The sequence below is a fragment of the Abramis brama genome, assembly GCF_963993115.1.
Source record: "Abramis brama genome assembly, chromosome: 17".
Lineage (NCBI taxonomy): Eukaryota > Metazoa > Chordata > Actinopteri > Cypriniformes > Leuciscidae > Abramis > Abramis brama.
The window spans coordinates 15,801,709-15,819,498 of record NC_139979.1 but is presented as its reverse complement, the minus strand read 5'-3'; the positions used below and the strand labels follow the sequence as shown (position 1 = coordinate 15,819,498).

Genomic DNA, 17,790 nt, shown 5'->3' with positions numbered 1-17,790 from the left:
AAACAACCTCAAACCTCAACCTGAAAATTATTTTGTTAATTACTCACCCTCATGTCATTTCACACCTGTAAGACCTTTGTTCATCTTCGGAACACAAATGAAGATAATTTTAATGAAATTCTGAGAGCTTTCTGTCCTTCCATTGGGAGCAATGCAACTAACACATTCAAGGCCCAGAACGATAGGAAAGACATCATTGAAGTAATCCATGTGACTCCAGTGGTTTAACCAATTTTATGAAGCGATGCAGGTGCTTTGTTTTAGCAAAAAACACAATTTAACACTTTATTTAGTAGGGGGAGCACTACGACACATGCGAATTGTGTTGACTCAAGACCGGGTGTTGTTCTGTGAATGTGCTTTAGATAATATTATTTTGTAAATATAGAGGTAAATTATGCTTTTTTTTTTTTTGGCAAAACAAAGCTTACATCGCTTCATAAAATTGAGGTTAAACCACTGGAGTCACTTGGATTAGTTTAATGGTGTCTTTACTACCTTTCTGGGGCTTGAATGTTTTAGTTGCGTAGGCTACCAATGGAGGAACAGAAAGCTCTTGGATTTCATCAAAAATATCTTCATTTGTGTTCCGAAGATAAACAATGGTTTTACAGGTTCGGAATGACATGGGGGTGTATAATTAATGACAGAATTAAAAAAAATTGCTGAACTATACCTTTAAGGAATCCTGGAAACACCTTAAATCAACCACAGCATGCATTCGGTCCATTTTCTGGAATAACTGAAATGCAGATAAGAAAACAATTTTCACACACAAAAAAACTTTCTGCATTTTTACATTTCCCACAAAGTTTTAAATGATTCACTTAAAGCTTCATATAAAATACCCAGAAAAGTAAAATGTTAAACTAATCCATTTGAATTGAGAAGTTTGGTAAAAAATGTCTGAAGAGACTACCGCTTAGTATAATAAACAGATTAAATTTAGGATTTTATTCACATTTAAACATTGAACAAACAGAAGCTCGACCGCACTTGCTTTGACAAGCGAGAACAAACCTCAATGGTTCTTGCGGAAGCTCAAACGTGCTGCAAAACACACGAGAATGAACATCATCGGTTTTCGCACGTCTAGCAAACATGATTGAACTTCCGTTTACCGCAACTGATGTGTGAATTGATGTATATTTATATGTGAATAAAAGCCTAAATTAAATCTGTTCATCATATAAAATGATCGTATCTCTACAGAAAAACTTGGACTAAACTGCTCAATTCAAATTATTTTACGATCTCTTTATTATGGTAGCATTCAGGTATCAAAAGACATTTTGAAATTTAATATGCAAAATGGCAATGTAATATATAAAATGGCAATGTTCTTATTTAAATTTACATTTTCCATACCATATGTGCAATGTTTGGGGCAAAGTGACAATTCAAATTCAATAATATAATTAAATTAGCCATCTCCAACACTTGTTTTAACATATACCGGTAATTTAAACATATTACAAAAATTATTAGAGATGTTTAAAGGCATAATTCACCCAAAATTAAAAAAACTCTGTCATTAATTATTCACTCTCATGTTGTTCCAAACCTGTAAGACTTTCATTCATCTTTGGAACACAAATGAAGATCTTTTTAATGAAATCTGAGAGCTTTCTGTCCCCCCATTGACAGTCCATGCAACTAAAACTTTGATGCTTCAGGGCTCTACAGTGCGCCCATTTCACTCGCACATGCGAGTAAAAATTTCGGCGTGCGAACGTGAAAAAATATTTGGGCGCACTCGTGCGAGTGACACAGCATTTTTCTATAGAAACAGCTGCAAATACATCATCATGAGGAGGGGCAGAGTAGGACACTATATTACCGGGAGATAAGTTATTTAGGCCTAAATCTTCAGTAGCTAGTCTGTAGCCTCATAAAAAAAAAAACTACAGTGCCCACACACAAACTATTTTAGGGACCTATAATTTCCGCGATCACGGAATCGAGGACGGAATCGCGGAATTGGCAAATTAACGCGGAATCTAGTGTCAATGCGGAATTTTACATATTTGGAATAAAATTCTGTTTTTGTGTGGGAGAAAAACGTATGTCTGAGGAAAATCGCATATTGCTGAAAGAACGAGCAGAGAGAGAGGCCCGGTCGCGCGCGCGTCTTCAAACTGTCTCGCTCTCTCTCACTCCCTCGCGCTTATTAATCTAAATCAATTGAGAATTGACACAATAGTAAAAGATCGGAAGAACGAGGTTTCACGTGGAGCATTCGGATATTTTTTTTCCTGAATTAGGCTACCGCTGTGTGTGAATTGTGCAAAAAAAAAATTTTTTACCTTTCCTTCTTCTCTGAAAAGCGTTCCGCCCACTCAGCTAACATAAAAAACACTTTCAATAAACTAAACAAAACCTATCCAATGATGAAATGTTTTCTGTGTTGACAAATCTTGTGCGATGTCCTAAAACTGCCGGGATAATCACACAACGCGTACAAGTCTGCTAATGATACGTCCGATTCGCGAACTAATGACTCCTTTGAACCGATTCACTTTAATGAATGGTTTAAACAACTGATCTGTCCAACACTGAATCGGTTCGGTGTATAACAAAATCGGTAACACTTTACAATAAGGTTCCATTTATTAAACTCTAGTTAACTAGATCAGTTAACATTAACTATTAATAAACTGCACTTCTACAGCATTTATTAATCTTTATTAATGTTAATTTCACCATTTAGTAGCCTACATTATTTAAATGAAAAGTTGTATTTGTTAACATTAGTTAGCTTAATACACTGTGTGAAGTAACATTAAAAATACAGGGTTAGGGTTAACTAAGATTAACAAAGATTAATAAATACACTAACAAATGTATTGCTCGTGGTTCATGTTAGTTAGCCTAATACATTCACTAAACAAACCAAACCACATTTAACATCTCTTAAAATGAGAATTTTGTTTGTTACCTCAATAAATTTAGGGTCATTCCTATTTTATTTGTGTACATTTTAATCATTGACATTAAAAACACTCTTTTTACGAATAAAATTACAGTAAAGGGTAAAAAAAAAAAAAAAACTGAATTCCCAAAAATTAAAACGGAAAAAACGGAATTTGCAAAAATTAAAACGGAATTTGGGAAAAAATAAAACGGATTTTATAGGGCCCTACTAATTCGGATCAGTACAGAGGGACCCTCCCTGGAACTGTTTGATCCTACAAAATCTGAAAATTGCTGAAAATTGGCTGTCTGCTGGAAAGAGGTCAAGACGACCAGGCTACAAAGCTTGGCCAAGTGACTCAGACATGATCTTCATTTCAGATAAAATGTGAAACATACATAGGGCCTACATACAATGATAAATGAAATCTACATGACGATAAAATAGAATTAAATGAAAATCTTTTGTTTGAAAGTTTTGGTCTGATGTTCTTAACCTTACAATGAGGATTGTAAATTTAATTGTTGAATAATTCTAATAATAAAACTATAATGATAAACTTATGACTGTGCCCCCAAATATTTGTCTGTGCTCCTAAATTTTTTTATTTAGGCGCACCAGTGCTCCTTGTTCAAAAAGTAAGTGTAGAGCCCTGTGCTTCAAAAAGTTCATAAAGAGATCGTAAGACCAATCCATTTAAATCTAGCAGTTTACCGTAGTTCAAATTTTCTGAAGAGACATGATCGCTTTATATGATGAACAGATTTCAGAAGCTCAACCGAACATGCTTGACACATGAGAACAAACCTCTTTCTCAAACGTGCTGCGCAACACACGAGAATGAACCTCATTTGTTTTCGCATGTCAAGGGAACATGCTAGAGCTTCCTTTTACCGTATTATCTGATGTGAATTGATGAATAAAAGCCTAATTTCAACCTGTTCATCATAAAGCACAAAATTTAGACTAAAACACTCAATTCATATGGATTAGTTTTACAATCACTTTAGGAACTTTTTAAAGCATCAAAGTGGTAGTTGCTTAGCTGTCTATGGGGGGTCAGAAAGCTCGTAATTGATGAGTAATTGATGAAAGTCAAAATTGATGATTTTCATTTTTGGGTGAACTAACCCTTTAACATGTTCAACGTAAAATTGTAGCAAAATGATATTTAATTTAATTTAAATGCTATTTTCCTTAATTGCATTTACACTCACAGTTAAGACACTTATGATTGCATTTTTATTAAATACCCACGATGAACGTGGCAAAATTCAATCTGGATTTAAAAAAAGGATTCCGAGACGATCATTGCATCAAGTGCCTTAACTTTGAGTGTAAAAGCAACTAGGAAAAATAACCTAAATTACAGTTTTGCTATAATATTTGCTTGAACATTTTAAACATCTAATTTCTGTAATACATTTCATTTTTTATTTTTGAACTTAAAAAATGTTCAATGTATGTTTTAATTTTATGTTAAAGCTAGTGTAATAATGCAAATTATTATATTATTGATTTTGAATATTTTTTTTGCTCCAGATGTTGCACATATCATATAGAAAATGTAAATATAAATACAGAAATACATTGCCATTTTGCACATTACATTTCATATTGACATTTGGTACCGGTATGCTAACGTTACCATACTTTGTGAGTGTCAGAGTTTTAGGTGAATATACTTTCAGTTAAGTGACAGAAATCTTTCAGAGTTCATTTGAAGTGCAGTTACTGTGCTTTATCAAGATTGACATCACTCTGTCATTATGGCAAACATTTTGTCTTAGAAATATAAATTCAACCTCATCAGAAAAAAGAATATCATAAGATTAAGAAACTCAAATAACACATTGTACTGATACTTGCCTCACAGCCGAGGACGCAGGAAGACTTTCAGATGACCAGCACTGACAGTTTACCATGCAGTTTACCCCATCATGATCTAAAAATCAAAGACACATTAGCTGAGTATATGACATGTAACTTTATATGACTTAGGACAGAATCAGGTAATCGAATTCAAAAACAGAACGAGTGATCAACTATTTTATCTGCGCACTGTTCGTTGGCGCTCAATCACGTTGTTCCAAAACCGCATACAGTATTGTGGACTAACTTAACGTTAATGTAAAGTAGGCTACACCAGCATGGCACCTCTGGTTGAGCATTCATTTACAACAATGTTTTAAATGTGAACTTACGACACAGAAACTCAATTGCTTTAAAACATATGCAGACGGCTATCACTGACTGGATTCGTACAATTAAGCTATTTAACGTTACACTCGCTATTATCATGTAGAGTAGCTGTAACGTTTTATACATTTTATTTGGTTAAACATAAACATAAAACCCACCTTTGAATTTCCTCTTCTCTTCGTCTTATAATTCGAGTCCAGCCACTAAAGTACTTCTGACGAGGGCGAAGCCATGGCTTGTGGTGGTGCTCCGTGCTCGTAATCTGCTTCGCGAAGTTCCCGCTCTCCGGTCTATTTGAAAATGCAGTAACGGCTGCAGCAACCTTGGGCAATCAGTTTCATGTCGCCTAATAGCAAAGTTAACATTTAACAGTTAACGTTATGGTGGATAATGGAGAACAAACGCCATATATTGTACACGTGATGACTTAATAATAGTCAATAATTGCATTAAAAAAAATAAAAAGTGTAACGTTATAACTTACAAGTCAAATGGCTAAAAAGCATTTGGAGCAAAGCAACTCGCTAAAATAACGTTAAGTGGCTGAAACATTTATATTTTAGACTTGTGAACTAAATATATACATAAATTATCAGAACTCACCTTTAAATTTCGTCTTCTTCAAGTTTGATAAAATAATCTCGACCGCGCTGCAGTGTGTAATGTTAGCCTGCTGCTTCCCGCTGTCAGTTCGGAAATTTCCGTGGCTGAAGCGATTTCGACCAATCAGTGTCTTGTTGCTATGCAAAATACTCAACACAGCAACCAATCATGAATGAAACAGTAATTTGGTCCATTACTGTACCCTTGATGTGAGAACAATTATGTACCTTCATTTCAATTGTACCTTAACAGGTACCAAACAGTATCATCAGTGGTCTTTCCTGTACCATTAAAGGTACTATTATTGAAAAGGTACAAAACTGTTCTTTGAGGAACATTATTTGTACCACCGTGTACCTTTTTTTCTGAGAGTGCACGATCGGGGAAAACTTGATTAAACCCGCAGCTGTGGCTATGAGTTGGGCCATGCATGGCAAGAAAATTGCAAGTGAGCTTATGACTGTCCCATTGTCGAATGACACGATAGCTCGTCGTATTCATGATATACAAAAGACATTAAGAGTCAATTGATTGATAGGTTAAATGGAAAGAAATATGCGTTACAGGTCGACGAATCTGCTGATGTTTCTAATTCTTCTCAGTTGCTGGCATTCATCAGATACACATTTGATGGAAAACTGCTTGAGGAAATGCTCTTCTGCTCAGTGCTGGAGGGGACTTGTACCGGCAGTGACATTTTCAACAAGCTGGACACCAGACTAAAAGAGATGCAACTTTCATGGGATAACTGTGTTGGTGTATGTACTGATGGTGCAGGTGCAATGGTAAAAACAAGGGACTCAAGGCAAAGGTTTTAGAAGTGGCTCCTCATATTAAGTTTACGCACTGCATCATTCACCGTGAGTCTCTTCCTAGCAGAGCACTTGACAGTGAGCTTAACAGTGTTCTCAAAGGTGCAATCAAAATTGTAAATCACATTAAATCACGTCCAGTAAACACCCTTTGCAATGAGATGGGCTCGCAGCACGAAGCGAAAATTGAGAAAGATGAGAAAATTAATGCATTTGTGAAAAAGCTGCAAAGATGGGCTGAGCAATGTGGAGATGTTTCCTGAGCTGGATGAACATCTGGAGGAGAGTGGACTGAGTCTCGGCAACCTGAAAACACACATCACTGGTCATCTCCAGGCCTTTTGGAACAATTCCATAAGTATTTTCCAAAAGAGACGCAACCAGAACTGAATGACTGGATACGGCAACCATTCACTGAAACTAGGACTAATCTCCCCACAAAACTGGAGGATGCTTTGCTGGAGCTGTCCAGTGATTGAACATTAAAAACTTTATTTTCCAGTTCCACACTGCCTGAATTTTGGATCGCAGTAGCAGAAGAATACAGAGAGTTATCCGGTGTAGCAATGGATGTACTGCTTCCATTTGGATCTACATATTTGTGTGAGCAGACTTTTTCCGCTGTTACATACGTGAAAAATAAATACAGATCACGTCTTGATGTTGAAGATGATCTGTGAGTAGCCGTATCCACCATCAGGCCACAGATTAAGCTTTTGTGCACCGAAAAACAAGTGCACCCATCCCACTGAAAGGTAAGCCTACAGTAAATATAGTGGAAGTTATGGAAGCTTGTTTCCGCCACGTAAGAAAACATTTTAAAAGATAATTGTGAATTTTTATCTCAAAATTGCGAGTTTTCATCTCGTCAGAATTGTGAGATATAAACTTGCAGTGCGAGTTATAAAGTCAGAATTGCGTGATATAAAGGCGGAATTACCTTTTTTATTTTTTATTCTGTGGCGGAAACAAGCTTCCATAGGAAGTGGATACAACATTGAATTGAAATTGAAATGTTGTGAAGGATTTAAAAAAACTTTTTTTGTTTATTGTTTGTGTATGCTGTGGTAGTGGGGGTCGCGAGTTCTCGTATATATATATTTTTAATTCATATATTTTTAATAATAATTCCTTTTGTCTTATTGCATAGAGATATATTAAAATACAATCAGACATTAGAAATGAAACTCAGAAAAAGTACAGCTTTTTATTTATTTATTATTTTCTCACCTATGCAAAAACATAATATTGAAACGACGCTCTGGTGACCGACAACACAGTGTAATAGTTTTGAGCTTCTGATGCTGTTTTTCACGCTGTGTTTGTTTTAGTTGAGTGTTTTATAATTTCAGTTTTTCGGTACATTTTATTTTTATGTTAGTATTAGTAAGGCTTTGTTTGTGTAAAATGTTAATAAAACATTGTTACATATCCTGTGTTCTTTCATTAAGAAGAAACTAAATGCATTTGGACAGGAAAATAAATAAATATAAAATCAGATTTCAGGACTTTTTCCAAAATATGTGATTGTTTGTGATTCAATATATGACTGATAGCACTAGTTTTAATGTTTAACATGCATGTTTTGATTATTCATAATAATCAGTTAATAATTACGTTACAAAGTACAGTCTGCTTTGTTAAGCTCTGGTTTAAGAATTTTAGATTACTGCTTTACCTGTTATACAGTAAATAGTAATTGTTGTATTTACATCATTTTCAATGCTCCAATCAATTTACGTCATCGTATCCCTAAATTTAGAAACAATTTCAGAAGTGATTGATTTTTAATGTTTACCACACACATAGAAGCATTTAAAAAGCAATAAGATAAAATATACTTACCGGCCCTCAATATTTGATTGGCTGGACGCTGTTACAAGCGTGCTGAAGAAGGAATGCAGCCTTGTCGTACACCTTTACCAATATCAAACCATTCTGTGTTTCCTCATTCTGTTGGAACAGTTGCTTCCGTTGATCCATCGATGGCTTCCACATGTAATCAGTTTAAAGTTTCTTCCATACAGGTAATTCTGGTGTTGTTGCCGTTGTCACAAGACTGTGATCTTCTGCCAAGAACATCAGGCCAATCCTCTCTTGTCCAGAAGGTGGTTTGTCTCCGTCTGGCACCTCAGCTGAGACCTGTCCACTATGGGTGACCCTACCAGTAGTTGTGAAGTACCAGTGGTGTAGCTCTCAGCATCACTGATGCACACAAGCCCTCACAGCACGTCAAGCTGCAAACCGTGTGAGGGACCCTAACCTACCCTAACCTAACAGGTTAAAGGCCCACCGCAGATCAACCAATCACTCAAAACATCCTATCGACCACATATCAGTGCATGAAAAACCACTCCGAAAGTCCAGCAACTGCACAGCAACAAGCTAACAAGCTCTCAGAAAACCTTGCCAAACACGTCAACACCACCCCAAACATTGTGACAACCATGTAGCAATGCAATAAAAACCACTTAGAACAACTTAGGAGGAGCCACATAACAAAATCAGCAAAAGCATCCAAACAATCTCATAGCAGTGTGCTAAAAACGTATTCATCAAAATAAAAACTTAAATATAAACTTACTCTATAACTATATAGCCTACAATATTTACATGCGTAGGCCCCGCTGTGTGATACTCCAGCCTCCTTGTGACACTGATCACTCAGTGTCTGGGCTTCTTTCTTCTGGGTTTTTCAGGCAGGGGCTCTTCACTGATGTCCACATGGATTCGTGGAGCGAAGCTTCTTCTGCTGGGTGTGGAGAAGCTCTCGGTGATCAGGACACGTCCGTCAGGCTGCTCTGTCTCCACCAGTGAAGGGCAGTTGAGGGTTTCCCACAGCCGCTGCTTGATCTTCAGTCCCAGATCAAGGCTGTAGGGACGGTGCCGACCAGAGTGTGTCTTCATCATGGGGTCCACCACAGAGTGGTAAATGTCCTGGTAGCCCTGCACACTGAAGCCATGGATGGAGACAGGCTCTTCCTGCTGACACACGTCCACCGAAGAGACTGAGGCTGCTGGCTGGATGTCGGGAAGGACAGCGGTGTTATCTAGGTAGCGCTCTTCTAAACCGCTGGGTCTTTGAACTTCCACAGAGGTGCAGCTGTAATTGTGATCCAACTTGACTACAGCTGCCAGCTGTGAAAGGTCTTGAATGGAAGAGACGCCCTCCACCAAGAATCCCCTCAGGTGTGAGGGACGAGCCCTGGTTCTTCTTGAGCGACGCTGTTCCATGCTGATGACCGAACAACAACTTCCCAAAATTAGACAAATTGAAGAAACTTAGTAAACTGAAGAGTTGTGAAGAGCGTGTAGCACGTATAATCAAGCTTCAAGGCTGCAAGGACAGTTGTGTTGATTTCAAATGTCAACTACTGACTTAGACTTTTGAGGCTCATTTAAATGTAAACAACATTTGATATTAGCAGTAAGTCATTTAGGACTAGGTTTAGGACTAGCTTACTTTCTGTGAAATAATATGGAAAGCAGAATGAAGTTGGGGAGAGAGGATGCCTTCCAATTAAAAATCATATGTTCTCTAATGGCTCTGTAAACAATTATAAAGCTAGCTATATTAGAGTTCAGTAGTTTTTTTGTTGTTGTTGTTGTTAACTGCCGGTCATTAACATAAATGTCTTCACACCTAACAGCCATCAGTGTTTCAGCTGTGAATGTCTATGAAATTTCACGGATTCCTGTATATGTCTGTGTACGCTAAGTATCTGGGTATTTCTGGATATTTTCTGTTCTGTGTAACTTAGCTCAGGTTTTTTTCCACATACATCCGGCAAACCTGAAATTACATGGAAGTTTGCCATGGTCAGATGTTACCAGCTTCTTCCCTTTTCATGCAGTGTTGGATGGACATGGACCTTCACAGAGGGAGGAAAACCGCCTCAGGTCGTGAGACCAGGTCCTCAATACAGGATCTTTTTGGCATGGAAAAAAGTTATACCTATAGGCCAAATACCAGGCAGGCCAAGATTAATACTAATCTGAGACTTTATTTATCTGCAATGTTGTGAGCTTTTCCAATGAGGGGTTTCAAGAGAAATAAATTATTAATTAACTCAATCAAATAAATTATTTCCTTTCTCTAGAGGGTGTAAAATCTTTTTCTGCTTCTCAGATCATCTAATTTGCATTAGATACTGTTTAATACATACAACATACACACATACATACAACATACACACACTGTGCAACTTGTTATTGTTCACACAAGTATTTGGATCAGTTTAAGATCTACACTTATAACTAAAAGTGCTGTCTTCATGTTTTTTTATGTCAAATTATGCCAAAAAGGCTATAAGGAGAAATGTCTTAAATCATTTCATAATACTTTCATGTTCAACAGGTTATTTAGGTTAAATGTATGTTTACAAGCTGTTTAATTCAAAGCATTTAATTAAAATTAAAATTAAAAAGTAAACTATAAATCCATAAAATTATACCATTTTAAGGTTCTATGTAGAACCTTTTCTTCTAGGAGTGTCTTTTTAAAAGTTGAGGAGGATCTCTTATTTAAAAGACGAATTTCCAGGTTTGTTGGTTTATTTTCCACAGTGTCTCATTGTAATACCTCATAATACTGGTAGATGGCAGCAAATAAAATGTATCAGCATCAGGACTTTGCATTATTTCATTTTTGGTTCACATACAATTACAAAAGGTGATGATACGTAACATAAATTCACAATAAAGTTAACCATCAACATCCACAAGAACTAGGATTTAATCTGATTAATTATACATATAGGCCTTTTAAAAAAAATATATATATATATATTTTTTATTTACGTGAAAATTATTTATTATTACTCTCTTTCTTTGAATGTTTTTTAATGTATCACCTGTTCTCCCAGAAACTGTACTCTCACAGATTTACACTTATACACAAAACAACACTGAAGTGCTTACAGGAGAAGCTACACACACACACAAATGAAAGGACATTGTGATAAAACAGTCTAGCACATCAAGGAGTCAAATACTCAACAATTTCAACACAGAACAGACAAAAAGTATATTTAATATATTATATGGAAATGCAGCTGTGTATTTTTACTCAGTCTGAGCTCACAGCAGCAGATTAAAGAGGAGTTTAAGAAGTTTCATCAGATTCTTCAAGATGAAAAAGAAGCAACAATCACTGCACTGAGGAAGGAGGAAGAACAGAAGAGTCAGATGATGAAGGAGAAGCTTGAGGAGATGAACAGACAGATCTCAGCTCTATCCGACAATAAAAGACATTGAGGAAAAGATAAACGGACAATTTCGGGGGCAGCAGATACTCAAGTGAAAAAAGGGCACCCCTCTTATTATTATTTATAAAAAGTAAAGTTACATATTGTTGATCACCTTTTCGTTAACTACACTATTTAACACTATAGGCTACACTATAGGGCTGTAAAACTAATGAAATTAAATCAGAATCAACAAAATCCATCTTATCATTTATCAAAATTACACTGCAATTACAATAGCCTAAATAATGTTATGAGATTAATGTTCTAAATATAACATTTTGAATATAGAAAATTGAAATGTTGCGGAAAATATATTGATACTATATGAAAGTAAAACCGCCAGTAGGTTGGCGGCATGTCGTAATTAAGCAGAAAGGCTGCATCCGAAATCGCATGCTTCTCTACTGTCTGTAGGTAAAAAAGAGTTTGTGAATAAGAAGTAGGCCTATGTGAATCGAATTCACAGTAACAAATAATTAACAAAAACTAAAATATAAACTAAAAAATCTTGCAAAAAGGGCACATATCTAGTCAGAGGCACGTGCCTGCCAGCGATGTGAGAAATTAATAGTTTTTCTAGGATGACAAATGTGTACTTCAGTTATGATTATTTATGTCTAACTGATTTGTACTGAAATACAAATACAGAATTAAGATCAGCTACATTTTGTTTTATTAAAGTCTCAAAATAATAGGTTTATTTTATAACAATGTATTCCTTTCTCAGTAAATTTTTTTTTTTTTTTCAAACTGACAAAAAAAAACAAGGACAAGACGAATAAGGAATCATGGTTCTAAATCTGCCTTGATATGATTCTTCTGCACTCTGAGGTCTTTGATTCTGACTGTATTACTGTGTGATTCAGTTTAATGGTATCTCTATAGAACCAGAAAGTCTTGATTTGGTCATGTGTCTTCACATATACCTCCACAGCTGATTCCCTTTCAGAACAGTCTCTGTGTAAATAAACTTTTTTCAAACAAAGTAGGCCTACATAAGTCAGTTGGGCTACAAGAATGTGACCAGTCTGTTGTTTGTTAAGTTTAGTTAAGTTTGATCTTGTCTTTTCTCTGAAGCATCAGTTAAGATATCTTAGGCTGCCTGCCAATTCCTTGAGGTGTGTCTTTGTCATGCTAACTCAAAGCACAAACACTCTCGTGATTGACAGGCATCTTGTGAGGCTCCATAGCTCAGTGGTTAGAGCACTGGTCTTGTAAACCAGGGGTCGCGAGTTCGATCCTCGCTGGGGCCTGCTGGGAAAAATTTTCCAATGTTATCTGTTCTTAAAATTACCCCGAATTGACATACTGTAGTGATTTGGATGGACATGGACCTTCACAGAGGAAGGAAAACTGGGACTCGCAGGTTGTGAGACTAAGTCCTGATCTTCAGTACAATGTTGTTGAATCTGTCTTGATATGAAAGATCTGAGGTGAAGATCTTCCTTTTTTCTCTATTAAAATGAAATAATTTTACAGCAGGTTTTTTTACTCTATACAGTAGAGTTGTGACATCAGAAAGGCATCGTCATATACATCATAGTACAGAAAGATGATCTGAAATGTTACATTTTGTTCTTCATTAAGGATTCACTTATGAACAAACAAAATCATTCGTTGTCATTCGAAATCTTGGGAGTAACATTTGATGACCATCTGACCTTCAAAGACCACATTGCAAAGACTGCTCGATCATGCCAGTTTGCACTGCACAACACCAGGAAGATCAGGTCTTTCTTAACAAGCATGCAACACAATGTCTCATCCAGGCCCTGGTCATTTCTTGGCTTGATTACTGCAATGCTCTTCTGGCTGGACTTCCATCATGTGCAATTAAACCTCTACAAATGATTCAGAACGCTGCAGCTCGTCGTCTTCAACGAGCCCAAAATGGCTCACGTCACTCCTCTCTTCATCTCTCTGCACTGGCCACCACTCGATGCTCGCATCAAGTTCAAGGAATTGACGCTTGCTTACAGATCTACCACAGGCTCAGCTCCCTCCTACGAGTCTACATCCCTACCAGAAGCCTACGATCGGTAAATGAGTGACGGCTTGTGGTACTCTCACAGAGAGCCACAAAATCTCTCCAGAACATTCTCATTCACGGTTCCATGCTGGTGGAATCAGATCTCCCCGACCTCACCCTGACAACATTCAAAAGACAGCTGAAAACTCATCTCTTCCATGAGCACTTGACCTCATAAAAAAAAAAAAAAAAAAAAATTTCCTTTTCCTTGAATCCCTCCCTTGTCTGGTTTATGCTACTCTAAGCAACGTCTAAAACTTTGTATTTTGAGCACTTCTTGCGTTGTCAGTCACTTACTCATTTGTAAGTCTCTTTGGATAAAGGCGTTTTCTAAATGACTAAATGTAACTTATGAAAGCCAAATGCCATACAGCATCTTTTGATATGGAAAAAACAGCTTTAGGAGACCAATTACCAGGCAAAACAATATCAATATGATTATTAAATTAAATACTTTATTCATTGACCTCATTGTGAACAGTTCTAATAAGGGGTTTCATGAGGTTGACAACAGAAATAGTTCCTTTTCTATAGCGCTGTCTCTATTTATAATCTAATTCACACTGGGTTACTGGTTATAGTTCACACCAGTATTTGGATCCATTTAAGATCTTAAGATTAAGGAGTTACAATGAGCATTTGCATTGTTTCATATTTGGTTCACAATACAGGTACAAATATAGACAATTATTGTGTGAAGAAAAATAATAATAAAAGGAGTTCATTCTAAATAATCCAATGAAAGTCTATGCCTGGAAAAGAGAGTCAACCCTCTTTATTTTGGGGTTCTCTCTCATGGAACAATGCAGGTGGCTTTACGGAGAGTCAGGTATCCGGTCACCACATCTGTGGGCAACTGACGGATGTAGGAAAACTCCTCCGTTGATGCGAAGCGCAGTTTAGTCTGAGGATCAGTGTAGTTTGCCTGGGACACAGATATGTAAAAATCATTAGGTGAGATTAGAGGGTACATCCAGTCAATTACATTAGCAATGTTTCTGCATTATTAACCAACATCATTTTACAACAAACTCACCAGTAGACCTGAGATGTCCGAGTACTTTTTAGCAGGTTTCATAGAAGGAGGTGCATCTATGCTGCAGTCTTAGAGAAAAACAAATAAAAGATTTAAATATTGTCAAAGTAAATCAACACATTCACTGAGACTCTGACCTGAGATGTAAACACTCAATCTGGCAATTATTATTCTGATCAGATGTTTAAACTCTTATTTTGACAGAATTAATCTGAGTTTGATTACTTTTGTAAGTCAGACTCACAGTTAGGATCAGATATTTTCCAGGGCAGCGCTTTCTCTGCTGCTAAAATCTGCTTCAGATTTTTCCAAGTCCTGTTCTTCTTCCCTGCTGCTGCTCCACCAATACCTGAGTGCTAGTGGAGGAAAGACTTATGAATGTATTGAAATGTATCCAAGTACATCTGGGACTTTTTGTGAGAAGACTCTTACCACAAAGTTAGGGTTTTTAAAAGGCAGACACTTTGTAGCAGTCTCTATATCAACAGCTGCTGCTGGTTTTCCTTCAGAAGTCCCCTCCACTGGAGCAACCTGAGACAAATGCAACACCACCGAGAAATGTTTCATTATTAAATTAAACATGACGTGTAAACAGTAACGTTAGTCCCGTCATGTCGAAGTCTAGTGTTTTTTCTTTACCTGAGTTTGAGTAGTTGACGATGGAGGTTGTGTTTTTTTCTTTTTGCTGATGTTATTATTTGGCTGCGGTATTGTGTGGATCGCGGGACTGACGGCTCGCTTCTTGCTCCGGGCTTGAGCAACTAACGCCGCCGCTGTCTGTGCTTTACTCGTCGAGAGCGTCGCTGGATTCAAATCCCTTACTTTTGCTATTCCCGGTTCAGAAAACGCAGACATTTGTAGTTTTAAGCAACGAACATAACCTGGAATTTTGTAAAAACTCGTTAGCCTACAGCTATATCACAACATCCTATTCACCCGGAAAAGATGATGAGACCGTGACAGCGTGCGTTATATTTGTATTCCGTTGCTACAATGGATTGCGCCCGATGGTTCCGCTTGTGTTAAGGGTTGCAATATAATATTTTTGTAGAACAAATATAAAACATTATTGATTATTATATTCATATTTCAGCTTATTTATTTATTTGTTTATTTATTTATTTATTTATTTTTGTTCACAGCAGAATTCTAGAGTGACTGAGCCAAACATCTCTGTAAAATATTTGTAATATGTGACCCTGGATCATAAAACCAGTCATAAGTCGCACTGGTAGGCTATATTTGTGGCAAAAGCCAACATTGTATGGGTCAAAATGATCGATTTGTCTTTTATGGCAAAAATCATTTGGATATTAAGTAAAGATCATGTTCCATGAAGATATTTTTTAAATGTCCTACCGTAAATATATAAAACATTTATTTTTGTGAGTGAATGCAGCACAATCACGAACATAAATGGACAACTTTAAAGGCGATTTTCTCAATGTTTTTTTTTTTTTTTTGCACCTTCAGATTCCAGATTTTCAAATAGTTGTATCTCGGCCAAATATTATTTGATATATACAGACCCTTTCCAAAAAATTAGAATATCATGGAAAAGTTAATTTATTTCCATAATTCCATTCAAAACGTTAAACTTCCATAGATTATAGATTCAGGGCCCACAACTTAAACGATTTCAAGGATTTAGTTGTTTATTTGTACATAATTTGGGCTTCCAGCTCATAAAACCCACGAAAACAGGATTTCAAAAAATTTGAATATTACATGAAATCACACAGTAATTACACAGTGATATCATGGTCACTGAACCAGGTTTTGGTTCTTTTGGCAGTGTGGGCAGGTGCAAATCCTGCTGGAAAATGAAGGAAGCATGAAGTGCTCTGAAAATGTCCTGGTAGACGGCTGCGTTGACTCTGGATTTAATAAAGCACAGTGGACCAAAGTCCTCTTTTCTGATGAGAGCAAATTTTGCATCTCATTTGGAAACCAAGGTCCCAGAGTCTGGAGGAAGAATGGAGAGGCACACAATCCAAGATGCTTGAAGTCCAGTGTGAAGTTTCCACAGTCTGTGTTGGTTTGGGGAGCCATGTCATCGGCTGGTGTTGGTCCACTGTGCTGTCCACTCAACGCAGCCGTCTACCAGGACATTTTCAGAGCACTTCATGCTTCCTTCATTTTCCAGCAGGATTTGCACCTGCCCACACTGCCAAAAGAACCAAAACCTGGTTCAGTGACCATGGTATCACTGTGTAATTACTGTGTGATTTCATGTAATATTCTAATTTCTTGAAATCCTGTTTTCGTGGGTTTTATGAGCTGGAAGCCCAAATTATGTACAAATAAACAACTAAATACTTGAAATCGTTTAAGTTGTGGGCCCTGAATCTATAATCTATGGAAGTTTAACGTTTTGAATGGAATTATGGAAATAAATTAACTTTTCCATGATATTCTAATTTTTTGGAAAGGGTCTGTATATTGTTTCATATAATTTGAAATAGAGCCAACAAATTGCCTTTTCCCATTCCCAGCAGTTAGAGCTGAAGTTAAGTTTGATTTATGCTTCATGACACTGACTAACTAACATGACAGTTTTATGCTTCATCACACTGACTCGTTATAGAATAAAAGAGAATAATGGCATTTATATTTCAATCACACGTGTTGCTGGGGGATATAAATGACTAATTAACTTTGTTAAAAACAGATGTCAGGTAATTATTTCTCCCCTCTCTATAGATTTTGATTCAACACCCACCACAGTGGCATTGTCCTTCATGTCTCCCTTCTCTCCTTTCTTTGAGTGACAGAGAAATGTAATGAAAATGTACAAAAATAGATATTCCAATTTTAACCATTATCACAGAGTAGTAAATTCGGGATTTATTTTTACAACAGTCATTATTGCATTGAATGAATTGTTGTTGTTTGCCAGTGTAGTTCATGGCCATATAATACTGAAAAGCACTTGAATTTGTTGG

General features: G+C 36.6%; 1 protein-coding gene across 1 annotated transcript; it reads right to left on the bottom strand.

Moving 5' to 3' along the window:
* Positions 1-14,242: 14,242 nt before the first annotated feature.
* On the bottom strand, positions 14,243-15,806 carry ino80c (INO80 complex subunit C). The gene is made up of 5 exons (XM_084088742.1): positions 15,485-15,806; positions 15,278-15,376; positions 15,090-15,201; positions 14,846-14,913; positions 14,243-14,734 (listed from the first exon to the last, which is right to left on the bottom strand). The coding sequence occupies exons 1-5, from the start codon at positions 15,698-15,700 to the stop codon at positions 14,603-14,605; spliced, it is 627 nt and encodes a 208-aa protein (XP_083944868.1). The 5' UTR covers positions 15,701-15,806; the 3' UTR covers positions 14,243-14,602.
* Between the last annotated feature and the right edge of the window lie 1,984 nt (positions 15,807-17,790).

Coding starts and splice junctions, on each gene's coding strand:
- ino80c (XM_084088742.1), bottom strand. CDS start 15,700: ATGTCTGCGTTTTCTGAACCGGGAATAGCAAAAGTAAGGGATTTGAAT. Junction 15,202..15,277: donor TTAAAAACCCTAACTTTGTG/GTAAGAGTCTTC, acceptor TTCCTCCACTAG/CACTCAGGTATTGGTGGAGC. Junction 14,735..14,845: donor CGGACATCTCAGGTCTACTG/GTGAGTTTGTTG, acceptor TCTGTGTCCCAG/GCAAACTACACTGATCCTCA.